General features: G+C 38.4%; 1 protein-coding gene across 3 annotated transcripts in view; it reads right to left on the reverse strand.

Annotated features, from left to right (window-relative positions):
• The window catches only part of ADK (adenosine kinase), a 390,229-nt gene that overhangs the window by 176,675 nt on the left and 186,076 nt on the right, over positions 1-27,478 (reverse strand). For all 3 annotated transcript variants that reach the window (XM_084795010.1, XM_084795009.1, XM_084795011.1), the window contains exon 6: positions 27,255-27,363. In XM_084795010.1, coding sequence (XP_084651136.1) covers positions 27,255-27,363 — 109 coding nt within the window. The remainder of the gene's footprint in view (positions 1-27,254; positions 27,364-27,478) is intronic.

Below are 27,478 nucleotides of genomic sequence, written 5' to 3' on the forward strand. Positions count from 1 at the left end.
GAAATGGATTTTGTGACTCCTGGTGGGAAATAAAGCAAGCAGACAAATGAACCATTACGGGAAAAAAGCCTTATCTTTTCTGAAAAGCAATGGATCAAGATATTAATGATCATCACCTCTGAACTCACTGCTGGATGCTGAAGAAGAAGAATTTAAAGGCCTTATCACCAGAATAAAAAAGGATGGCTTCTTTAAAAGGCCAAGTCCATGTACCCACAGTATAAATTATGTATTTATCTAGCCAATGGAAAGTGACGTAAGCAGGAGGAAAGGCTGCCTGAGAGCACACCCCCAAGCCCATGCTACAAAATAGTGGGGATCCTTGTCAGCTCCCTCAATGATCACTTCAAAATACTCGAGAAAATAAGAAACACTTCACCTACAACAGAAAAGTCTAGGGAACAACTTAAAGAATTACACTTAAATGGAATTCAAATTAGTTAAAAGACCAGGATCAAATGGGAGATAAGGGAGTATACCAAGTCAGAAGTATGTATTCATCACAAAACAGACAATACTGCCCCATTCAAAACATAAAACCGGGGCCGCTGGGAATGAGACAACTGCCTTCTCATTCACATTCAGAGTAGGTGCTGAACTTTTTACCTCATGGCTGCTGCCACTTAGCTCCATTAAGTGTTAAGCATGCGTGGAATAACATGGGAAATTAGGCAGTACCTGTAAAAGGAATTAATTTCTCTGGCAAAATGCATTTTCAGCCAAATAACTAAATTAAACATAGACCAAGCATTTTGTTCATTTGGGGACACACTGCATGGTGTGGCAAAGGGCTCATGAATCCCACGGAATAATCATCTTACAAGCAGGTCAGCTGCATATCCCTGAAATGAACAGGCCGGTCACAGAATTGGTGACCTATAAAGTTCTGGTATTGATTCTTCCCCACAGGCTTATCAACATGTAAGTTTCATTGTAAATAGTATAATGCGTTTACCTCACAGGGACTACAATGCAGTGAGTAAGCTAATTCTACCATAGTGTTGGATGAAAATAGAGAGGAAAAAAAAAGTTGAGGATATGGCTCAGTGGGTATAGCACAACGAAACGAATGTGAGGAGCAGGGTTTGGATGGCCAGCATAACGTAAACGCAGGCAGGTGCGGAGCCTGCCTGTAATCCCAGCTCTCTAGAAGGGAAGGTGGGGAGGTGGGTGGATTGTTAGAGCAGGCTGGTAATGAAAAAGTAAATAAAGGAGAATGAATAAAGTATCAATGATGCCATCTTTACATGATATACTCCTTCAGTGTGTTCACTCCCCACATCCTCTACATTTAAGTCTTTAATACTACAAATAAATCTCCACCCAAATACTAATCTCTCTACATGGTTTGTTCTGAGACGTACCAACTGGTCTAAGTAATGCACGAGTTCTGAAGGGCCAGGGGCCCACGTTTCTCATAGAGGTTTTGCCCAGCACCAATAAGACCCTGGGTTTGAGAGCCAGTGCAAGTAAAAATAAAAAACAAACACATAACCAAAGAAAATCAAACACCTTATGAATAAAGGATATAGCTTAGTAGAGAAGTGTTTGCCTCGCACATGAGAAGCTCTGTACTGGGTAGGAAAAAAAGTCCAGTTGACACAATCAAATTATCATATTGTACAACACAAGATGTACAACTTTATGTTTATAAAGTACAATTCAGTGAAAAAGATGTTTCCGGCAGGGTCTGGCCTCCTTGTGTAGCCCTGGCTGTCTCGGAACTCATGCCATCCATCCGCTTGCCCTTGCCTCCCAGGGGCAGTGAGTACTGGCATGCGAACAGAGGCACGGAACCATCTCTACAATTTTAGAGCACGTTTTAATCCTCAGAGAAAGCCCGTATCAACAAATACTCACTAACCATTTCCGTACAAAGCTTCTAGCTTAAGATAATCAGCGAATGCACCTCCTACCGTTATTGATTACCCTCCCCTGACCGCGCCGCGTGACTGCTGCTATCAATACACGCTGCAGGTCGATGTTCTTTCACTTAGCAAAACAGGTCCAAGATTTCTACACGTCAAAGCATGCAAGAGTACTAAACGTTACCCTTTTAAATACTAAATTCTTAAAGGATAACAGACAGAAATGATACATATTCCAAGTACAAAATGAAGCTTCTTGATGCACGTACACAGGTGAAATGATTACCACAGTCAAGATCATCAACGCATCCTCGGCCTCACAAGCTTTTTGGAGGGTAAGAATAGTTGAGTTTCTCAGCAAATTTCAGATTTACAGTATATGATTTTAATGATAATTACCATGGCTTTTATTAGACCTCTAGAACTTATATAACTAAAAGTCTGCACCTTCGGAGCAGTGCCCTCATCTCCCTAGCCCTCCTCAGGCAACCACCACCTTCTGTTTTTAGGGTACTATATAGCATCTATCTTTATTTGCCTGGCTCACGCCCTCAAGAATCATGTCCTCCAGACTCAGGGGTGCTGCAAATGGCACGATACCCTTGTTTTTACTAATTAGTTCATTAACAAAAAATTTTAATGTAAGCTGGGTGTGGTGGTGCACACCTGTAATCCTAGCACTCAGAGAGACAAGGTAGGCAGATCTCTGTGAGTTCAAGGCCAGCCTGGTCTACAAAGAGAGTCTAGGACAGCCAAGGCTACACAGAGAAACCCTTTCTCAAAAACAAACAAACAAACAAACAAAAACAAAACAAAAACCCCAAACCAACCCATATATACAGACACAGACACACACACACACACACACACACACACACACACACACACACACAGTTTTATGTAGCTACTAGAGTATAGGTTGCCTTCAAGCTTAATCCTCTTAGCCCCCTGAGCCTGAGATTACAAACAAGCATGTGCTACCATGCATGGCTAGTACAGCATTGCTTAATTTTAAATACTGAATAATATTCATTGTAGGTATGTAATATATAGCAGATCTTCTCTCTGTTCATTTGTTGATATAAACCTAAGTTGTCACTCCATATTTGTCTACTGAAATGAACATGAACGCACATATTCCTTAGATATATTGATTCTCCACTGAGCAAATTCAAATATGCGACTTGCTGGTTCATATTTTTTTGAGAAACATCCAGTTTACCATGGTAACCAAGCCACATTCTCACAAGCGGTTTTCCTTCTCTCTACATGAGTTTCACTTTGTGTGTGTGAGCACATGTTCATGTGATGTGTGCACAAATGTTTGTGGTCAGTGTGTATATGCCACAGCTTGACGTCAGCTGTCATGTTCAGCTGTTCCCTGCCTCAAAAAAAATTATTTTTGGGTTCTTTCCAGACAGGGTTTCTCTGTGTACCAGCCCTGGCTGTCCTAGACTCTCTGTGTTGCCTTGGCTGCCCTGGAACTCTCTTTATAGACCAGGCTGGCCTCAAACTCAGAGATCTGTCTGCCTTTGCCTCCTGAGTGCTGGGATTAAAGGCTTGTGCCATCACACCCTGCTTTCCCTACCTGAATTTTTATTTTTCTGATATTGACCCTTTATTTTCAATGTATTATAACATATTGTATTAATGTAATAATAAAGTCATAGCAAGCTATAATAAGCTCCAAAATATAATACTATTTAATATACTTACTACAACATATTTTATATTATGTATAATGAACCATATAATTTTTTGTTTATTTTTGAGATTGTGTTTTAATTACATATCTCTCTTCTATTTCCCCCCTCCAAACGTTACCACATACCCCTCCCCAGTCTCACTCAAATTTGTGGTCTCTTTTTTTTTAATCAATTGTTACTGGATGTATGTACGTATTTGTATATTCATACACACTCCCAAATACTTGTTAAATCCACATAGTGTTACTTGTATGTATGTTTTCAGGGCTAACAATTTGGCACTGGCAACCAACTGGTAAACTCTTCCTGGGGGAGGGCCACCTCTCTCTGCCCCCCCAGCTTTACTCAGTTGCCTGTAATTTTCTTTGTAGAGTTGAGGTCTCATGGGCAACCTGGATTTCACAAATTTGGCTAAGATAGCTCCAGGGATCTGCTCTTACCACATACCCCAAGATTACCCATGAACATTGGCATGTCTAGCTTTATGAACGAGGGTGTTTGCTGAACTTAGATTCTCATGCTTGTGCAGCAAGCGCTGTACTGACTGAGCCACCTCAGCCTCAACCTTAGTAACAGCTGCCTTTACAAGCAGGAGCTAAGCTTACTGTGTTTGTGATGTGCATGCCTTCTGATGGTCTGGTTAGTGGCACCCAGAACCTCTCATATGTTGTTGGCCAGCTGTCTATCTTCCTTAGAAAAATGTCTGTTTAGGCTTTGGCTCACTCTTAAATTTATTATGATTATTATTTGTATTGAATTGTATGAGTTCATCACAAATCTGGATGCTTAAGCCTGGATCATTTCATTTATGTATCCTCCCATCTTTGGATGGCTTTGCATTTTGCTTTTTCTTTTTGATGGCAACATGTGTCATTGGGTGTCCGCTTGTTTAAATTCTGCTCTGCTTGACTATCCTTTTGGTGACATTAAAAAAAAAAATCACTGCCAAGATTAATTTGGTAGATTTCCTGCTGGGTTTTCTTGTAGTTTTATAGTTTCTGAGTGTATGTTTAAACCTGTAATTCATTTTGAACTGGCTTTTGTGTGTACTGAAAAACAAATACCCAGTATCAAAAGGAAGAACCCTTTGTCTTCCTCCTTCCTCTACCTTTTGCTTGATGACATCCAGTTTGGATACAATATAATTTACTTATCAGCTCATCAACTGATAGAGAAACATTCAGGTTTTAATTTCTCTTTGGGACCTACCTGGAAGTAGAACTTCTGGATCGTACACTGAGGATGTGTGGTCAGCCAAATTATGGGCCGGTCAAGACCCCAACCGACAGGACACAGGCTTCAGTTTGCTCATGTCCGTGCTAACACTTGTAACTATGCATGCTTTATTTATAAACATTCTAGTGCTGAACCTTACCGTTTACTTGGTATGACTTTTATGCAAATGCTTAGCACCTTTTCATGTGCTTACTTGGAAGCCAGCATCTCACATGCCCAGGGATGTACCCTTTCCACCCAGATCCCTCTTCTTTTCCTTTCTGTTGTTGTTGCATTTCCCAAGACAAGGTTTCTCTGGGTCCTGGACTCCCTCTGTCCACCATGCTGGCTTTGGACACACAGGGATCAGCCGGCCTCTGCCTCCTGGGCACTGGGATTAAAGGCGTGCGCCAAGGCCCTTTTTGTGTGTATGTTTTTCATGAAGTAGAAGTAAAAATCTTGAGTTTCAAAGTCAAAATTATTAAAGCGACAGGCTACTAATTATGAGAATACAGCTGAGGAGACACACATATACTAAATACTCCTCTCTTGAATTTACATGGCAATACCTCCTACTCTTTCTAGAAACTCAGTGTGTTTTCCTCATCTATGTCCCTATAACAATGCTTCCCAGGATACACACAGCGAGGAGATTCACTGAATGATGAATGAACGTATCCAACATGTAGGTCCATATCATCTTCCCAATGCACAGCTGATAGAGTATATTGATTTTATTCAAGTCTGTTTTTGCTTTTCTTTCTTTCCTTCTTTTAAGAGAAGATCTCACTATGCATGTAACTTGGTAAGTTTGGAATTCTCTAGGTAGATTAAGCTGGCTTCAAACTCACAGGAATCCACGTGCCTCTGTCTCTGGAGTGCTGACATGAACTGTTGATACCAAGCTCAGGTGCTCACGGGAAATTACCCATATCTATCTTGGGATTATATCAGACGGGTAAGTGGAGCAAATCTGTTACTATTTCAGATTGGGACAACTATTTGAACATTAAAACACGAAATGGTATAATGTTACAGATTTAATTTCTGTGATACCTCAGTATTGCGTGGCTCAGTGTGTATAACAAACTCTATAAACATGAACACAGAGCTGCCGATTTAAGCAGGCATTTTCAATATGAAGGTGAACTTTTTTTGATAGTCAAGACAGATTATAATCCATTAATATATCTTTCAACAAAAAGATGAAATCTCCTACTGGTAGGGCTGATAAACTCTTTCGTGTCAAAACTAAGCTTCTTTATCATGATAACCCGGAATAACGGTTGGCTGCTCCAGGCACTTTATCTACTTTACAGATGAAAAATCAGTTCTACTTTCACGGAATTAGATTAATGCTATAACAGGAAATATTTCTAGGGCTAAACTTGCTTCATGCCTTCAAAGCCGCCTGTAAATTTAAAGTACTTCCTGAACTCAAAAGATAAGACGGGAGAAGGAAAAAGGGAACCAGTACAGTGACCCCTTTACTGCAGGAAAATATTGCTTTCTGCAAACACTGCTGAAAGCTACTTGCTGAGGGCATTATGCTCTAGAAAGCCCAGGGCAAGTCTGTTTTAGCCGAACATGGGGAATCTGGGCATATATCAGACAGCAGCTGTAAATCTGTTCTTTTTAAAATTCCCTTTTGATAAACTTTCTTTAAGTCTTCTTGGTGAAAGCTAAAGTATAACCTTTTCAGTTTTCTTAGTACTTACAAAGTTGCCATTATTTCATACATAACATTTTATAACGGGTGACCATTTGGAAAGATGTTGATCGTACACACTAGAATTAAAACTTGGTTCAAAATGTGAATAAAAGGAAGCAAATCCAATCAACAGCTTATTAGGCAGTGCAATCTAAGATTAAAAAATGCAAAAATTATCCAGAATATATTAAAAGTTTAAAAAATAGTGATCATGATACTATTCTAAGATGGTATGTAAAAGAAACATTTAGTTGGAGAATAATACTGGCTATGCATTTTGAATGTGATCATATTAAATTGAAAACAAATGTAATAAAATAATATACAAAAAATAAATACATAAATAAAGGAAAGCAGGCAGGTGTGGTGGCGCACGCCTTTAATCCCATCACTTGGGAAGCAGAGGCAGGCGGATCACTGTGAGTTCAAGGCCAGCCTGGTCTACAAAAGCAAGTCCAGGACAGCCAAAGCTAAATAGAGAAACTCTGTCTTGAAAAACAAAACAAAAGCAAGCAAACAAACAAACAAACAACCCCCCTCCAAAAAAAAAAAAAAAGGAAAGCAGAAGAAAAGGGCTAACTATGAAAATCAGGAAGAAAAAAAAAAGGGGGATAAAATAGTTTTAATACATGTATTACTTGCATTGTACTCATCACTATAGGCTGGAAATATCAGATTCAAAATATGAACAATGAGCAGACACTGGACACTAGATACTATGTTAGCTGCCAGCAGTAATGTGCTTGAGACAGGCAAAGCCTTAGCGCCCTCCCCTTAGTTAAGCATCCTATCAGAGGACATGCACTGAGACGGGGGGCAGTAAACACTGCACGGGTTGGCCTTGGAGGAGAACAGACAAAAGCTGACAGAGAAACAGGACAGGAAGTTTTAGATATCTGTCCAGAAAAAGATCAAGAGCATAAATGAGTTGAAAGCTGATAGTTAAGAATGAAACAGCTTTTAGAAAACCTGCTCAAGGGTATTTAGGAAGATGGAGAGGAGGAACAGAAGATACCAGACTGGCAGGAGAAAGCCACAGAAGGCATTAAGAATTTTGTGTTCCATGACGAGAGGTCTGAGTGTACTCCACAGCATCCTGGAGGCTGTTTAAATATAACAGTGGGTTTTGCTAAATTCTTCCTGCAGGACTGGGGAGAGCCTAGGTAAGCAGCAATACGGGCACAATTCCCAGCACTTCAAACAAATGACAAATGACAAACAAATGACAGATCTAGCTGCTTCAGGAAAGACAGCTGAAGAAGGTTAAAATGTAAAAATAAGAAGACCAGTTAGTAGTGAGGAAAAAGATGAATGTAACAGAGCAACTGTTGACAAAAGAAGAACAAATATGATTACAGAACATACTTTTAAAATATGGTCTTCCTGAAAGAAAAGGACGCAGGTTACGCAGAGAACGCGGGTCAGAAGCTATGCTGGCTTCACAGAGACGAGTTGGAGATAGAAGAGGGAAACAGAATGGGCCCCCTATCCCAAGGCTTCCATTCGCATAGAATCTACTTATCAATATTGATTTCACAGACAAGAAAAGAGGTACATACTATGTGCCTGTCATAGCCTTATGAATGATACCTATAAATCTGGCTGGGACAAATGGGACAATTAAAAAAATGTATAAATGAAAAAAGAATACATGAAAAAATCAGAACAAAATTCAAATTGTATTAAAATTTAAATTTATTGGCCCAACATTTTTTTCTAGAATAGTTTACTAGGTAAAGATTGCCTTTTGTCTATAATACAGTTGTCTTTCTTTAAACCTTTTCATTTCTTTAATTCACTAATCTTATCTGTACTGTGCCTATTTGATTCACCAGGCTTTAGATTTTCATTTTGTTTTCCATTATGTCTGATGTTTTTTTATTTTCCAAATTCTTATTTTAAATTATTTTTAGTGGGTTTCTTAAGAAATACTACATGCAACTGGGCATAGTGGCACACACCTTTAATCCTAGCACTCTGGGTGGCAGAGGCAGATGGATCTCTGTGAGTTTCAGGCCAGTCTGGTCTACAAAGAGAGTCCAGCACAGCTAAGGCTACACAGAGAGACCCTGTCTTGAAAAGCCAAATAACTAAGCCCATACACACATACAAAACTGTATCATGTACCAAGCGATACTCCACAGATCTTTTGCTGACTAGCACGCCCTCAGTTCCATTGCTTACTTAGCTAATGAAAATTTAGATAGAGATTTGATAGGCTCCAGTTTCAGAGGATTTCCTCCCTGTTTTCTTCCTGACCATTTTATATTTTTAATAGTTTTAGATTTAAGTTGTGATTCACTTGACTTTCAGGTATGAAGTTCAGGACAAAGTCTATTTCTCTTCTTTAACCTACTGACTATGGCAAAACAATTGAAAAAGATGGGACTCTTTGTGTCCTTAAGCTTTACGATATACAACTTACATCTACTTCAGAGTAACACAAACTTAATTCCACTGATACAGAAATATTCTCACACAGCCAATCCCTGCCCCTTTGCGTGATATACACACAGAAGTATATGTGTATTATAAAATCAGCAACACATTTATGTTTATCACTACATCAGAAGACATGTATATATTTATGTGGTTATTACATAAACTTGATTATTATTCTAGTTCTTTCATTTCTTCTTAACGCACTTAGGCTCTCAGGTGGTACCATTTGCTCTCTCTCCTCTCCTCCTTCGCCCACCTTCCTTTATTTTCTTTTTGGTGCTGGAGATTGAATGTAGGACCTTCCACATGTTAAAATGTGCTTTATCACTGAACTACACCCTAGCCCAAGTACTATTTTCTTATTCAAATAGTTTTGTGATGTTGCTATATAGATTTAGTTCTAAAGTTATAGAGCTGACAAGACAATGATATACATAGTTATATAAATTTGCTTTTTAAAAGTAGAAAAAAGTGTATTAATTTGTAATTACACAAGTATCTTTATTCATGTTCTTTCTCTGTTACATACCCTTTGTGAAAACTGTATAGTCATTGAATTTTGCTACGAAGAACTTTCCTTTAAGACAAATTTGCTAAAAACAAATTCTGATTTGATGATCTAGAAAAACCTTTGCTTTAATATTTTTAATTTTTATTGTTATTGTAATCGAAGTCCGTTAGTCACTTTAGTCAGTGATAAACCATTCCTCAGAACTACGCCTCTCAATCTCGTCAGTTTCCAGTTTTTTCTTTCACCATTTAAAGTGTCACATAGATGCTGTTAGCATTCATCTTCCTGCAGTCAAGCCCACTCTATCCCCGGATGGTCATTTCTGCCTCTGGACTTACTACAGGAGCTATGATCTCCAAGTCAATCAGTGAGGTAACTTCCAATTTGTTTTACCCAGCCACACAAAAATATTCGTCTTCTACTCTCGCGTTTATCTTAGTTAAAGACTGAAGTAATAATTAATCCCTAATAATTAATAATCTGTCTTATCTTTAGTTTAAGACACTCAGGCCAGATTAATGTATCCAGCACAGTTTTCATCATACTCCCTGTCTACTCAAAAACCTTTAAGAGTACTTGATTACTTTAGTGATCGATACCAATTTTAATTTTACCATCATCTGCTACTCCTGCATCAATCAATTTGACAAGTCAACAATTCCCTTAAAATGCCCAGGAACTGTAAGCATCAGTAAATACTTATTAGGAGAACTACTTAAGTGATTTAAACGTCAGAATTACACAATGGAAGAAAAAATGTCTACAATGTGTAGCTCATGACTGTCCTCACATTCCTATCCTTACACTTAACTACTGTACAACCAACGTTGTTTTCCCACGCCCTATGACACTGTTGGTGCTGGCTTTACTCTTGGATGAGCCACATTCTAGCCTCCTGCTGTTACGAAGAAATGCATTAAAGTAGGTCACATGATTTTCCTTGTGTCAACAAATGATGGCTCAATTAGGCCGATAAGTATCTAAAGCCCTCAGCAGAATCTTCAGTCCATTCTTAGCAGTTTAGAAAAGCACTTTGGTTAGCATTAGTGCTAGGCAAAGGAACACTTGTAATTCTTTAAGCATTCAATTAAATTTTTAAATTCGAGACTGGCTATTGAATGTTTCCAAACACAAACAGTGTGGAAGTAGATGTTCATCATGAACGAGCACTCTAAAAATCTGGTGTGTATGTAAATTTCTTAATGAAATGAGATTATGACATTCTGATGCACTGTTTGCAGTATAAACACTTATGGATGATCCATTTTGGTAATTTTGTCATCGACAGATGATTCTGTGTTGGGTTGCTAATTAATGGGCAGTGTTTGCTTGCACACAGCCGAAGGAATTTCTAACTGAGAGACACTCAGAGCTGTTGATGAGCCACCGTCTGAAATAATGCACTGCATACGGTGGAAGGAGAGCTCACACATGCAAGCACAAAAGAGAAGGAAGAAGAACAGAAGTTCCAGAGCCGTCAGATGCTCAGACTCTCAGCCTGCAGCCTATGCACTTCCTGAGCTACCTTCTCTTCTTATGTCCTATGAGGTAACAAGAGGTAGACGAAGGCTGGGAATTAGGGCTGGCCTAGACTCATAAGAGCTTAGGTTCAGCCCCTATGTTCTTCCAGGGAAAGGTGATGAAGCTAGGGGTCTCTTTAATTTTTTTGATTTTATTTTAAGTGATTTCAAAGTACTATATATTTGTGTGGTTGTATTTTTTTTTTTTATGCTGGGTGTGGAACCTGTGGTCTAACCTATGTCGGCAAGTGATCTATACTCCAAACCCCTACCTATGCTTTAAAATAACTTTGCCACTTTCTGGAGCTAGTACTGTATCATCAATGATCCAATTCATTACAGATGCTGTAATTATGAAAACAAATTGAATGATAACACTTTTATGTAATTTAGGAAGATAGATCATGATTTTAAAATATTTCTGTAGACCTAAACCTACAACTGATGGATTAAAATGTAAAGGGTCCACTTCTACCTCAACAACTCTGGGCAAATGACAAATCAATAGCCTAAGTTTCAGTAACATTAGCTGCCATGATATAGAGTTCGCCAAAGGGGAAAAGTTTACAAGCATTTAACAGCGTTGCCAATGCTATTCACTCACCCTCACTTCTTTCCTAAAAACCCAACCAAACCTATGCACATACACAGAGAAATATGAAGCCCGGTTTGTGTTGGCAAACTACTTGTACGAATGGGGGCTTGCCTGGAGTAGTGTCATACATCCAGCATCACTCCATTGACGAAAATGGATTTTCCCTCTCCCATAGCTACTGTCCACGTCCCCTTCTCCATGCTGGCATCCTGTGCAAGGGGTCACAGTCTCTCTGCATCAGTCCTGCTGTATCTGGAAAAATGCTGTTTGAGCACCTCTGGGTTTTAGAACTTTCCCACTTCTTCTGCACAGACTCCCGAGCCTTGAAGGGAGGGGTGTGGTAAAGCCATGCCATTTAGGGCTGAGTGCTCCAAAGTCTCTCACTCTCTACACACTGCTATTAGGCAGTTCTTAATTTTGTTAACTCCCTTCTCATGAAACTCTTTTTGGCTGAAAATCCATTAATTATCCCAACTTGATTAAAAGACCCAAATGAATAAGTTTTACTTTCCTCCCGCACTACTCCAATTACACACATGAAAGATGGTGAAGAGACAACCTCAGTAAAGTGGCAGAAAATGTTTTATTTGTCTGAAGAGAATTTTAACCATCTTGTACATGCACAGAGATGCTCAGAATTAGAAAAAAAATGGGATAGTTTGCGCAAAGTCACATCATTACGGCACCAACCTGTTGTGGTGTGTTGATTGTAAGACCATGCACATGTCCTGTTCTCCAGGAATGTGTTCTCTTAGAGGCTATAGCTACTGATGATTTCTCCTGAATTTTATTATGATGACTGCAACATCATGTGGGCCCATCCCTCAAGCCTAGTAAAGCCTCCATGTTTGCCAGCCAGCTTCAGATATGTACGGTAAACAAGATATCTTTCTTTTTTATCCATGCAAGAATGTTTAAAAGGATGTCATAAATCTCTTATTTCTGTTAGGCCTAGTAGTCTATACCTGTACTCCTAATACCATGGAATAGAAGCAGAAAGATTGAATTTGATGCCAGCTGAAGTTCAAGCTGGGCCCGGGCTACAGTAACTCAAAAAACAAACCAACAAACCCAAACGTTTATACAAACAATTCAGATCTATTCTGCGCACACAGTGGACATTTATTTTAGGTTGCTTACAACTTCACGTCTCTCATCCTACCAGTATTATTTTTTAAAAATCTTTTGAAGAATGGAGTGTTAGAAATTAAAACAGTATCACACACTACACTCTAAATATTGACAGCCCTCTGGCCTCCCACCCTACTTTCTACTTATTTTAATTCCTCTGGCCTTGTGCTTTACCTTCCCCGTAACGCTTCACATCCTGCCTGCTCTTGTCCTACACAAGAGGAGGCACCTGTATTCTTCTTTCTGCCTAAAAATATTTTCTGAAATAACTACTTGTAATAAAAAGATTTCCTAAGTACAGTACTGCATTGGATAAAAAACTCTCCCATATATTCTTCTATGAATGGTCTTTTAAATTCCCAATATTTTACAGTTGCTGCTAATGCTACAATGAATAATAAGTCAGGTAGAATTACTTTCAAATGTCATAGGGATAGGATTTTTTTCTTCTCTGTTGCTATTACCCATGTCTAAAGATTTTTACATTTACACTCGTGAGTTAATCGTGCAGAGATACTGTACAAGGATACTTAATGACACAAGTAAACATTCATTAAATAGAAGAAATAGCACCATGAGACATAATAGAATGAGATAAATCACATGAAAACACAGAGATACCTATTATAAAACAAAGGTGTGTGATAAAGATTCCGGTTAACATTAACATTTCATGTATTTTCTGCTTCTCAAAAGCAAAACAATACATTTGTGAACCAGGAAGACTTCTATTTCTGGCAATACAGCTGACTAGGTGCACTGACACAGCCTTGTCACTCAAAACAAGAAATGGAGAGGTATAGCAAAAGGAAAACAAAAAGACTCTTTCCTCAAAATATATTGCTGGGTTACAGATTATATTTAGAAGGTAAACAAAGTAAAAATAGAAATGCATGCAGTAAGGAAACAACGCTGAGACATCTTTCTTTCTGGGGGATGCGGAACTCTGCCAACTGAACTGCAGGGTTCACAGCCACGCACAAACTGTCAGGGGAGAGCTAGAGACAGCTTAGGAGAGCTGACTGCCCTCACCCATCTCTTCCAATTTGAAATTCAGTGACTTCATCTTGGAAGCCTGCAATCAGCCACAATGTGAAGCTGGGACACTTGATAAATTAAGGCTCAACATCCACTGAGCCCAAGGCCAAGGAGATAAACTCCATTTTATGTTCCACATAAACATGGGACACGAAGAGGTTACATGCTTAACGTGAGAATAAAGCATAATTAAGCCCATCCCACAGAAAGACTGAACAAAAAGGATTAGCCAGTTTTAACCTCCATGTTGGGGAGAGGGGAAAATGTTTTCTCTGAAAATTTAACCACAAGTCTATCCTTATGAAAGCTTATGAATCTGGAACTTGTGTTACATATGAAACTCAAAAAACGTGGTGCCCAGAATTTATTAGAATATGTCCTTAAACTAATGGGATCCCAGGCTTTTTGAAAGAATAAAATACAAACACCTCTTTGGATATATATATATATAAAATTTTCCCCCCGGCCCCCCCCGCCCCCCCCCGCCTGAGACAGTGTCTCTCTGTGTAGCCTTGGCTGTCCTGGACTCACTTTGTAGACCAGGCTGGTCTCGGAGTTACAGAGATCCACCTGCTTCTGCCTCCCAAGCGCTGGGATTAAAGGCATGCGCCACCACGCCCGGCTTGATAATACTTTATTTGAGTGGTGCTGCTGTGTGGTTGAGGATGGCCCAGACTCTCACTTCTTCTGTGACAGCCTCTGAGCTGTGTGCTATCATGCCCTGGTGAGTATCACCTTACATGTCCTCTGCATATTTAATAAAACTAAGGTACCAACATTACTGAATTGCTATTATCTAAAGCCAGGAATGTACATTTCTAGAATGTCCCTTTGTTTGGATCTGTCTGAGATTTTCCTCACACATGAGGTTGGAAGAAGAGCATCGGGAGTCAGGTTTCTGCCTCCTCACTTCAAAATTTGTCACTAATGACTTTCACTTCACTGCTGGCAGGCTCTGTCTTCTTTTACTTTTACTAATTATCCCATTTGTTCCGGAACTACAAGACCCTTATGCTTCTGTTGTAGTTTCCTAAGCAGAACTCAAAGCCAAGTATTCTTTCAGGTAGCTCCAGACCCTTTTATTGAATAACGAGGTTTAGAGCACTAGACCTGAGTATTGGGTTGTCTGTTGTCACTGGAGAATCGTTGTGTCTAGGGCCTGCCAAAGGGCTACAGCTAGGAGACATGTGCATGCACACTACCCATGTAAAGGCACAGCTGTAAGTTTCCCCATGTATACCCATCTTTACACATTAAAGGTAACATGGGTCCATATCCTACAGTTCATCCTAGCTATCCCTTTCACATACTTATCTGTAATACACGGTCCTTTTTTGATAGCAAGAAACTTAGCACTCACCATCCATCATCAGTTTACTTCACCCAGGACATGTCCAGAGCAGGTTAAGAATTACTAACTCCCAACTCAATGAGAAGCGAGCTTGCTAACTAGCTACATACAGTGTTTGTATGCTACTCTTTTTTCTTTTAGCCTTTTTTTTTCTAATTCAAACACCGTTTTATCCAATAACTTAGGGCAGCTCCTTTTCTGTGACTCTTGAGTGAGACTATGTCACGCTTTTGCAGTGTAATCAGATACATTCAATACCATCAGTAGGTTACTGAAGATGCACATATCACATTTCTGTTCCTCTAGCTCTAGGAACTCCAGAGAAGCATGTGTCTCCTTATGTAGCCCCATGCAGAACAGCACCCTCACTCCAACACTGCCCATCATAGGCAAACACTTCCCATCAAATGTCATTTTAAAATCTGAAATGGATACAAAAATACATACTCTTTGATGAGTAAAACTTAAAACTACAAAAAAAATATTCCCTATAGATAAGCTGAGGAAAATTACTGTTTAAAAAAAGTAGTTAGCATTTAGGGTTTGTAATGTGTAAATCTACGGTCTAAGATGGAAGGAAAAGCACCTAAATGTCGTAACTGGCTGCTGTTCTTCAGTGCTATTCTACACCATGGGAGACGGCAAGAGCGTCAGTGCTGTTCATGCTCAGCAGAGCTGGATCCCAGCACCATGCAACTAGTTTTTTTTGCAGCAGGTACTTTTTACAAGGCAAAAATCTACAAACGTTTCTTTTAAAAAAATCTAGGCCTAAATTATTTTTGTTTTCTAGAGGTGATATTAAAAATGAAATATAGTATGGTGACAAAAAAAAAATAGACAACTACCTTAGAGAACTATTCAAATCTGTGGTCATTAGTTCCTAACAGATGCCTTATGATGGCAGTGGCCCATTTTCACAGCTCTAGAGCCCTGAGGATCAGAAGGGCTGTCCCTCAACTAGACAGGTGAGGGAAAAGTAACAGCACTCATGATGCCTGCTTGCCCTGCCTCCCTGACCCCTACCATAAGTTATCAGAGGGCACACTTGTCACTTTATTTACATTTAGTAGCATGTTAAGCTTATGAGCTTCGCATGAAATTGAAGAACCCACGTCCCAAAGGCAGAAGCATTTGGGGGATGTGATTAACTATGTGCATCTAAGAGGTATAATCTCTTCGCTGCCAGTATCATAATCAGCGGGGACTTTTAAGTCTTTAGCTTCTCCCCCTGGTGGTAGGATCTAGGTTGGTATCTATTTAAAAAACAAAACAAAACAAAACAAAAAACCCAAACAAACCCCAGATAGTATCTTAAGGTTTACAGCCACTTCATTCAATTATTGGTAGGCAATTTTGGGATAAAACACAGTTAGATGAAATAGAAGCAAATCTCAAAAGTCTTCTAATGGAAGCACTCACCTCCTATAGCTTCCTCTCCCTCTATCCTCTTTCCTTTCCACAATGCAATTACACCCATTACATCACTGTAAATTACATGCTGGGGTTATCTCAGTAGGTATCTGCCAAATGTAAAACTTACAGAAGGTATTCAATGTAATAATGATGTTTTATCATTTTAATTACAAACTCTTTAAAAAACTCCCTAAAGTGTACCAATTGGGGTGGTCTAAATTAACAATATCTTGGTAGCCCAAGGGTAGCAAAAATAGATTGAACTACCAAATTTCATCATCCTTATAGCAGCTGTCTTCCTGCCTCTCAGAGCTGAGTATTTAACAAAGCAGACAGCTTGGCACTGGCGTCTGATTAGCAGCGTGTGCATTGTCAGACAGAATGTGCTTGGCTCTTCTGTTCCAGTGTTGGATTAGAAGCCTGGAGAGCAGGGAAACTTTATTCTTCAGGCTTCTCGTAAGTAAATAAGTTCAGACTCTTCCTCTGGGGTCACACCTGAAAAACTGATAGGGACGCGTGCTTTATCGAATTCTAGAAAATGCAAATAGAGGCTTTCCAGCACGATACTACAAAGACAGAAATATGCCAACTTATAAATCGCTATGGTTAATCATAACATGTATCAAGACCATTTCTTGAAATAAAGTGCTTTGAATTTTATTGAATCTAAAAATTAAAATATTGTTTGTGGGAGAGTAAGGATGGTTATTTTAGAGTATACAAATATAATATTACATTCCTAAAATATTAAACTTAAAAGATTTTTTTCCCCTGAACTCACATGAAGCATACTAGAAATAAAACACTGCCTTACAAGAATAACACTATTTTGCTGCGGGATCCAAAACATTAAATTATAAAAGGGTGACTCTCATTACCTTTTCACCAGAAATTTCTTTGAAAATTTATTACAAATGATTGCGCTTATTGGCAGAGTTCAAAATCAGTAGAGTCCATGCAAACAATCCACTTCAATGCGAAGTACATTCTTTTACTCTATCAAATCCATCGGAGGTAATCAGACTGGATGTTTTATTCAACAGGGCTGAAGAAAATTGTTCTACAATAGGTTAATTCAAAATGGCAGCATAGAAAATGCATCTGTCAGTGGGGATCAAATTACAGGGCAAGCTCCTCTCAATGCTTAGAAAAACAAGTCTGCAGTTCTACAGATTATGTGCCTGTGTGTGTTTAAAGGGGTGGGAAAAGAGCTAAATATCTGAGCTAACCTCCAATTAAAGTCAATCATAAAAACAGCCAATTTAATGAGTGCGGATTTCTTTGGGTAATTATAACACCAACCACTTTTTTCTCTTTTAAATCTGTAATTCTGCCTTCTTGTTATTGCTTGCTTTGTCATTAATCGCCTCAGGACCTTGATTTCCTAGCAACAGACTGCCACCAAACATTTGGCTCCTGTTCAACATTTTCTTTGTGAAAAATGGCACTGCTGTTGCCGCCTGGGCTGCGGCAGCTAGACTGGCTGTGTAAGTGCCCTAATAATGTATTCCACTGAAAAAAAAAATCACATGATACAGGGTACGATGACTGAGCTCAGTTAATTACTGAGCGGGGAAGTTTATCTACAATCTAAAAGCTGTGCTGGGGGAGGGGCTACAGGATTAAAAGCCCATTCCTTCCATTATTAATGATTTGAAGGTAAGATTTTTCAAAGAAATATTTTATTTTGAGGTGTGTAAGTTTATTAAGAATCAGATACAAAAGGCCAATATCCTTAAAATGTCGCTTGATGATTTCTTTCTCTACAAAATAGCCCCAAACAGACAAAGGATCACAGAACAGTTTGCTGCAATTTAAGAAAGCAAATTAACCTATGTATCTGTCAGCTGTGTCTTTTCTACTTAAGGCAAAATCATTTGTATATGTAAATACGCTATATGAGATGGTAAGAGGTTTTCATTCACAGCATGAATAGTACACACTGAGAGCGCAGAACACTCAAAATATTGTGTTTTGGTATGTTGTACACTTAAGTAAATATTTAATAACCCATGATAAGAATAAAGATGCTTATCATTATTTGTGAAATGATTCATTTGGGGACTGAAGAAAATCAGGCCTCATGATTAGAAACCCTAGGATAAGGTAACATAATGTGCTTTTTTTCTTTTACTGAGCAGATTTATTAAGATTTTTCATGTCTTAGAAATACTGCAACCCCCAATAATGATAGTTATGGAAATTAACATGGCATGTCAGCTATGGTTCACTGAGGCTTGGCTTTAGCTCTCAGAAATATGGCTTTATAAGACTGGCATGTTTCAGGACTGCTGTCAGGATATGATAATTTAATATACCCAGGAGTACACTAAGTATTATGGAAGCATCTGTGAAACTAATAAGCCAGTGGACATACTCATTCTCACCAGTGTCTACACTGTGTAACAAACTTCCTACAAAGCACAGTCTCAATTCAGCTCATTTGAGGAAGACAAAATACTAGAGTGTGCTCCAAAAACACCATAACCACTACCCTTGACAGACTAAAATAAAATGAAATTAGGGAAACTCTGTAGCGAAGCATTAAGCATTAAAAAGTCACTGATTATATTCAGACAGTCAAAATATGTCCATGCTTTTAAAAAAAGCAAATGAATTAAAGACATTTGATTTTTAAAGAATCTGCTTATTGCTGACAATAAGCCATACTGTTTCACCATTGAGTCTGATCCCATAATTTACAAAAACAAATTATTGGTTGGCTTAACAAAGGGAATTGTGTATACACACACACACACACACACACACACACACACACACACGCTAACCTATCAGTTTTACAAAAAGAAGTATAAATTCAGAAAACACTGGTAACTATTACACAACCACATCACAGTATCTGAGGAATGCTAGTTGATGTTTACAGGAAAAATATTTCAAAGTCTATATTGTTTATTACAAATTTCAAATTAGAGGCACATTAAACCTAGCAGCCATACAAATGTAAAAAAACATATTGGAGGGCTTAAATGGGAGCTATGCGTTGTTTATTAACTTTATTACATGTATGTCACTCTGAAAAAGATGAACTAACAACATTGGTGGGTTATTCTCTTTGATATTTAATTGCTGTTTCTGACATACTATTTAAAAGTGGGCCAAATTCTTCACAGAATCAACTGAAACAGAAGTAAATGCTCTAAAAGGATGGAGTCACTCACGGAGTGCAGAGGATAGGGTCAGTAGAGTGTAATGCTGGGGATAACGGTGCCACAGGAAAAGGGGAGCTGCAGAGAAAAGCAACCAAAGGCATACCACAGCCCCAGAAGCACCTGTACGAAAAGCTGTGCCCAACACAAGAGGAGGAGAAGTAGCATTCTGCTTTTCAGAAACATGCAGCCACTCAGAATTTGCTAATACCTTTAGTGACAGTGTAACGATATTGGTAAAAAGGAGATTGTGAGTGAGTTCTAAAAGGCTAGAGCGTCAAGGACCCGAAAGTAAGGAGACCAAACAAGGAAACATTGTGGTCAATTTAAGAGCTTGGATTCAAAAGATACCAATGCACACATACAAGAAACCCAAGCTGTTCTGAGAGTGACCAAAGGGACACACAAATACATGTAAAAATGTGACCTCCAGAGTGAGGACTGGAAGGAAGAGGGCTTGTTCACCTTGTCCCATTCTACTTTACCAATTAACAAACAAACAAACAAACAAAAAAACAAAAAACAAAAAACAAAAAAACCCAAAGCATCATTCATAACTCTACCATATTTTTACACAAATTAGAAAAAAAAATCTGGCATTTAAAGAATGAACCAACTCTAAAACATGCATTACATACTGAAGAGATAAATTAGAATCAAAGTGTAAGGGATCTTCTCTAGAAGACCTGCAGTACAGAAATAGGCATGAACAAAGGACCAAAACAGACAGATCACTCCCATTATATCTGTCAACCAACAAGGACAAACATTCACTAGTCTGACACTTGAACACTCCTGAAACTATAGTGAGAGAAGCAAGAGAGCAGATGAAATCCAGGCGCATTGCTAATGGACACTGTAGGCCTTTTATTGATGATATAAGTGGTCTAAAATTAGATTATGGTGATGATTGCGGAATTCTATAAATACACTAACATCCATTGAAATGTGTGTATTAAATGGGCAAATACAATGGCACATAGATACTGCCATAAAGCTGTTAAAATTGATTGAATTCCATTTGTCTGGAGGACAGAGACAACAGAAGTTATTGATTAAATCATATTGAGCTATAAAAATTTTATGCTATGCTCTCAGTAAATATGGTGGAATACAGACTGCCAATATTCAGGGATAACTTTCTGTTCAATTTATATACCTTTTCGAAGACAGACAAATATCCCATAAAATATACACTAATGTCATAATGTTTATGCATTTTCTCTATTGATCATATTTATTATAGAGATTCGGTAAACAGTTGATTGTCTCAAGCTACTGCTTGCTGCTCTGTAATACTGAAAGTAAACAGAAGGAGAAATAGTTAAGCTGAAGATTTACTAATTAATTTGGGGATCTATGTGTACACATATGCTTATTTTCTTAGGAATGAGAATAGTACAAAGCATGAGTTCCAATTTAAGATGAAATTCTCAATCTTCATTATAATGTCATAAGCCAACAACCTCAAAGCTTCCAACTTATCTTTAGAGTCTATGCTTTTACAATCAAGACTACCTTACTTCTTTTAATGAGGTAAAAAGATTACTGTACTAACTGAACACTGACATTGATATTTGCAAAGATTTCCTTTCCTTTGTGGTAGATAGTTTTACTTTTGATAGTTGTCAAAAAAATGAGTTATAAAAAACATCATAGGCATGAAAATTTTATATAACTTGAAAATCTGTAACTATTAAAGAGATCACTAGGTATTTCTCTAAAAAAAAAAATGATATGGACAGAATTTAGCTTCCTGAGAGGCTGTGGCTATAGCTCAAATGGTAGAGAGCTTTGCATTGTACACATAAAGCCTTGGTTTGTTTCCCTGTGTGTCATAAACTGATCATGGTGGTATAAGCAGGTAGGAGTAGAGGTGGAAGGATACAAAGTTCAAGGTCATCCTTGGGGTAGGGGATTTAACTTGCTGAAAATATTCTAAATAAACTGTGAAAATTAAGAAATGATAGCTTAGGTACTATAGAGCAACAGTAATTAAAACAGCATGGTACTGGTATAGCAAAGGGCTGGTTGACCAATGGAATCAAACTGAAGACCGAGAAATAAATCCACACACATTTGGACACTTGATTTTTGATAAAGAAGCCAAATCTATTCAATGGAAAAACAATAGCATCTTCAACAAATGGTGCTGGTCTAACTGGATGTCTACATGTAGAAAAATGCAAGTAGACCCATATTTATCACCATACACAGAACTCAAGTCCAAGTGGATTAAAGACCTCAACATAAAACCAGAGGTACTAAATCTGTTAGAAGAAAAAGTAGGGGAGAGCCCAGAACACATTGGCATAGGAGACAGCTTCCTGAACAGAACTCCAACAGCCCAGGCCTTAAGGTCAACAATTAATAAATGGGACCTCATGAGGCTGAGAAGCTTCTATAAGGCAGAAGACACTGTCAACAGAACAAAGAGACAGCCTACAAACTGGGAAAAGATCTTCACTAACCCTACATCTGACAAAGGACTAATATCCAAAGTATATAAAGAGCTCAAGAAATTAAACACCACCAAACCAAATAACCCAATTAAGAAATGGGGATCAGAATTAAACAGGAATGTGGAGTGGCTCAGAAACACTTACAAAGAAATGCTCAAAGCCCTTAATCATCAAATAAATGCAAATCAAAACGACTCTGAGATTCCATCTTACACCCATTTGAATGGCTAAGATAAAAAACTCAAGTGATAGTACATGCTGGTGAGGACCTGGAAAAAGGGGAACACTAGTTCACTACTGGTTGGAGTGCAAACTTGTACAACCACTTTGGAAACCAATTTAGCGCTTTCTCAGAAAACTGGAAATAGGGCTAACTCAAGACCCAGCTACTCTACTTCTTGGAATATACCCAAAAGATGTTCCACCACCAAACAAGGACATATGCTCAACCATGTTCATAGCAGCCTTATTTGTAACAGCCAGAACCTGGAAACAACCTAAATGTCCCTCAGTCGAAGAATGGATAAAGAAACTGTGGTACATTTACACCATGGAATACTACTCAGCTAGTAAAAACAAGGAAATCTTGAAATTTATGGGCAAATGGATGGAACTAGAAATGATCATCCAGAATGAGTTAACCCAGGCCTAGAAAGACTCACATGGTATATACTCACTTATGATTGGACACTAGCACAAAAGGCATGTCCCATGAAAGACTTCACTTACCAGGAGATCAGGATAGATGTGGAGACTTCCTATTGGGACTCTAGGTGAAGGAAATATGGGAGAATGGGGAAATAGAAGGATCCAGAGGGCTCTAGAAACTCACACAAAAAACATCATGATGGGCGGATCTGAACCCAGGGTGTCTGCTCAATCTATTGCACCAAACAAGGACAATACATGCAGTAAACATTGAACTCCTATTCAGATCTAGCCAATGGACAGGACATTCTCCACAGTTGCATGAGAGTGGGGACTGACTCTGAAATGAACTCTGGTGTCCCATATTTGACCACTTCCCCTTGGAGGGGAGGCCTGGTGGCATTCAGAGAGAGAATAAGCAGGCTACCAGGATGAGACTTGATAGGCTGTGATCATATGGTTGGGAAGGAGGTCTCCTTCTGTCACAGACCTAGGGGAGGGGAAAAGGGTGAAAGAGGGAGGGAGGGAGGAATGGGAAGATAAAAGTGAGGGAATAACAATTGAGATGTAATCTGAATAAATTAATAAAAAATAAAATAAATAAAGTAAAAAAAGAAATGATAGCTGAGTATGATGGTATATGCTTATAATCTGAACACTGGGGTGGCTGAAACAGAAGAATTGCTACAAGTTTGAGGTGAGCCTGGACCCTCATTAAATAAATATTAATCAATTTTTACAGATTTGCCATCAGGCCAATCTGATGGAGAAATTCCCTCTTAGAAGATTACCACTGCTGTGTCATGTTAACACACAACGGGACTACAACCTTTTTTTGAGAACTGATGAAGAAAAGAAATAATTAACTTACCCCTCCCCCAAATTATCTACTGTTCCCTTCATTTTATATTTCATTGTTTGGGTCCGATTTGGCACATAATATTCTAAACTCCTGCATGGCTGAGATTCATTTCTACTGTTGGGCATACACTAACAAGAAAAGCTCTATATGAAACAAACAACCCCATCTACTTAATTTCACTGTTCTATTTATACATTCACTTTTTATTTTAGGATATGGAAATGATGTGTGGCCTCTTGACACCCTGAGTTCATGTCATCTTCTGTCTTAGTTCGGTTTCTATCACTGTGATAAAGAACATGAACAAAAGCAACAGGAGGAGGAGGAGGAAAGAGATTATTTGGCTTATACTTTTTCCATCACCATCCATCATCGAGGGAAGTCAGGGCAGATACCCAAGCAGAAACCTAGAGGTAGGAACTGAAGCAAAGACCAATGGGGAATGTTGCTTCCTGGCTTTCTTATCTGTTGCTCACTCAGCTTGCTTTTAATACAACTCAGGACCACCCCCTGATCAAGGCTGGCACTGCCAACAGCAGTCTGGACCCTCATTAAATCAATCATTAATCAAAACAGTTTTATACATTTGCCCTCAGGCCAATATGATGAAGAAAACTCCCTCTTACTACATTACTACATTACACTACCTGTGTCAAGCTGACAAAGAGTTGACCAGTACATCTCAGCCTCTAGAGGCTGAGGATTATAGGCATACATCTTTATGCCTGATTTACTATTCTAATTTTTAGTTTTTAAATGTAGTACACCTTAAGGTTACCCACAAGGCCATTTTCAGATAAAGGCTTAATGCAGCCAGTTAAGCCCTGAAAAGGCAAGGAAGCAGTCTAGAATTTGCCACTCAAAATACCAGAGTTTAAAAAAAAATCAGGAATAAATCTATACAATAAACACCGATTTGCCAAAGAGAACGGAAATTTTAACACATAAAAGATCAAAAATTGCTCTTTCGGATAAAAGGTCAAGTGTAGTTCAACTGTTCCACCTTTTTAATAATCTCAGAGGAATATTACAAAGATTAATTACTAAATTTCAAAAGGCACTTTGAATTCTATGTAAGTGTTTTATAGAGAAGTATGACCCACTATTTAATCAATTATCATTCACAGGGTATCTTAAATTAAAAAAAAAGATCCATTAGTTCACCTTTTCTTCCAAAGTATATTATTATGAGTATAGTCTTGAAAAGATGCTATTTAAAAAATTTTCTGTGGTCTAATAAAGTTAAAGTAATGACTTCAAGTAAAGTCTGCAAATTTATAAGTCCTTGCTAGATTTTGAAGAGAAGAAAAGCAAATCTCAACATATATTAAGTAATATTTATGTTATTTTTATCTCATTACATTTTCAGTTTCTCTTAATTATAACATATCAATTTGCTTTCACAGCTACTGTTCCCAGATTTTTCCTAACAGAAAGAAAACCAGGTAACATATTTTAAACTCGAACACAATAAGATGATGGATCCATTTACAATCATGCATCGATTTAAATGAATCTTCCAGAACATACTGCAAAAACGTTAAGTCCTTAAAAAGAGCACTTGTAAATCTGATTACATATACATTCCAAGTTTTGATCCAACGTTGGAAGACCAAATTACAGAGCCAGGCGTGGTAGTGCACGCCTTTAATCCCAGCACTTGGGAGGCCGCTACAGGCGGGTCACTGTGAGTTCGAGTCCAGGCTGGTTTCCAAATTACAAACCCTGTCTCCTGTATTCCAGGATAGGCTCAAACTTACTACATAGTCAAGGGTGACCCTGGAGCTCTGGTACTCTAGACTCCCCCTGCAAGTGAGCACACCTGTATTGGTGCTGACAGACAAGCATTCTACCAACTGCTGTGTCTCCAGCTACCATACATATCTTTTCAATAGCAAATAATTTCTTTAAAATAGAAACAAACAAAACCCAACCTACTTACTCACAAGGGGTCACTATGCTGTCCACTCTGGTCTTGAACTGACGTGATGCATATGTATAGTTCAACCATTTGGGAGTCCAAGGTAAGAAGATCATAGAGTTTGCAGGCAGCCTAGGCTACATAGTGAGATCCTGTCTCAAATAATGATAACCACACCACAAAAACCCACTGTCTCGGCCTTAAGGAAAAATTAAGTTACTTTAAGAAATGGACTAAATATAATTGAGTATATACCATTTGACTCTTTCTGCTTCTGGGTTAACTCACTCATTGTGATCACTTTTAGTTCAATCCATTTATCCACAAATTTCGGAAATTCCTTGTTTTTAATAGCTGAGTAGTATTTCATAGTGTAAATGTACCAGAGTTTCTTTATCCATTCTTCTATTGAGGGACACTTAGGCTGTTTCCAGGTTCTGGCTTTGAACCCCTACCCAGATCTAGCCAATGGACAGGACATCTCCACAGTTGAGTGGAGAGTGGGGTCTGACTTTCACACTAACTCTGGTGCCCCACATTTGACCACGCATCTACAGGGGGAGGAGGCCCCCCTCAGTCACAGTCACAGGGGAGGGGAATAAGGGAAAAATGGGAGGGAGGGAGGAACGGGAGGATACAAGGGATGGGATAACCATGGAGATGTAATATGAATAAATTAATAAAATATATTTTTTATAAATGGACTAAAATAAAATAATAAAGGTAGAAAATCTTGAATTCTAGAAGCAGTAGTATAGTGTCCATTATGTAATCCCATGTAAGCATTTATATGACAGTTCTACAAAGGGGCAGAAACTGCCATACAGAGAAATCCATAGCATATTGTAAAGCCTAGAGCAGTGCACATAAACATGCTGCAGGAGACATTAACGACCATGTGTTCAATAAACGCTGATGTACGGGATAACCGATCTCAAACCTGCCCTCCCAGCTCCTTCACACAGCTCAGACACAGCGGCAGCAGCCGTTTGTCCAAACTCAACGGCATGAAATCCTGCCACAAAGTGACAGGTGTATACGCCTGTGTGAGCAGCCATGTTTAACTCAGACAACAACAAGGTAATCATGGGGGTGACTAATTCAAGGCAGTTTTTAGTGTACTTCTACCTTAGAAATTAATTCTTAACCAATTATTCTTATGCCAGAAAATTTAACTCAAATTATATGCTGCCCTACTTTCAGACTTAAGAGATTTGTCACAATCAATATTTCTGAAATATTAAATTAAAAGGTGTCACGCTAATTATTATGGAATAAATAGCAATTATGATTCTTTTAAGGCAAATAAACTCAAACTGTTAGCAGTGCCTACTTACATTACTACTGTTTCACACAATGCTCATATCATTTATAATAAGTTGCCAAAAATGTGTTTTGTAAAACTATTTCAAAAGAGCTCATGAAATGGATTTAACAGTGCAGAATTCTGTGTGACTGAGAAGTTATTTATAATATTGCTAAAGCAGTAGACGTGAAGCTGGTAATACGAAGGACACTCTCATTAAGATTATATTTCTATTGTGTAATTACAATAGTGAACCAAGCATATGCTCAGGATAGGTACATTATCTGCAGGGTCAGGTAAAGGAAGTTTTCCTAATAAGAATGTATCAGCCAGCAGCTCTAGTCCGCTGAGCTAACACGGCTCCCAAGGTGAGTGAACACTTACAGCTATGTAGTAAACTCTGGCTTTTTCTACCAATACCCAGTTCCTCTCCACATCAAGGTGCTTTTCTTTTTTATAACAATTGGCAGCAGCAAGGTTAGCAATCAGGGACCTAAAAACCAAGGAAAAAGAAATACACGTTATTTATAAAAAGATTAAAAACCTTGTCAAGTATTTGTATAGAAAGGAACAAATTCTTCAAAAGCTGTTATTGCTGATGGTGAAGA

Source organism: Acomys minous (assembly GCF_964271855.1).
Source record: "Acomys minous genome assembly, chromosome: 9".
NCBI lineage: Eukaryota > Metazoa > Chordata > Mammalia > Rodentia > Muridae > Acomys > Acomys minous.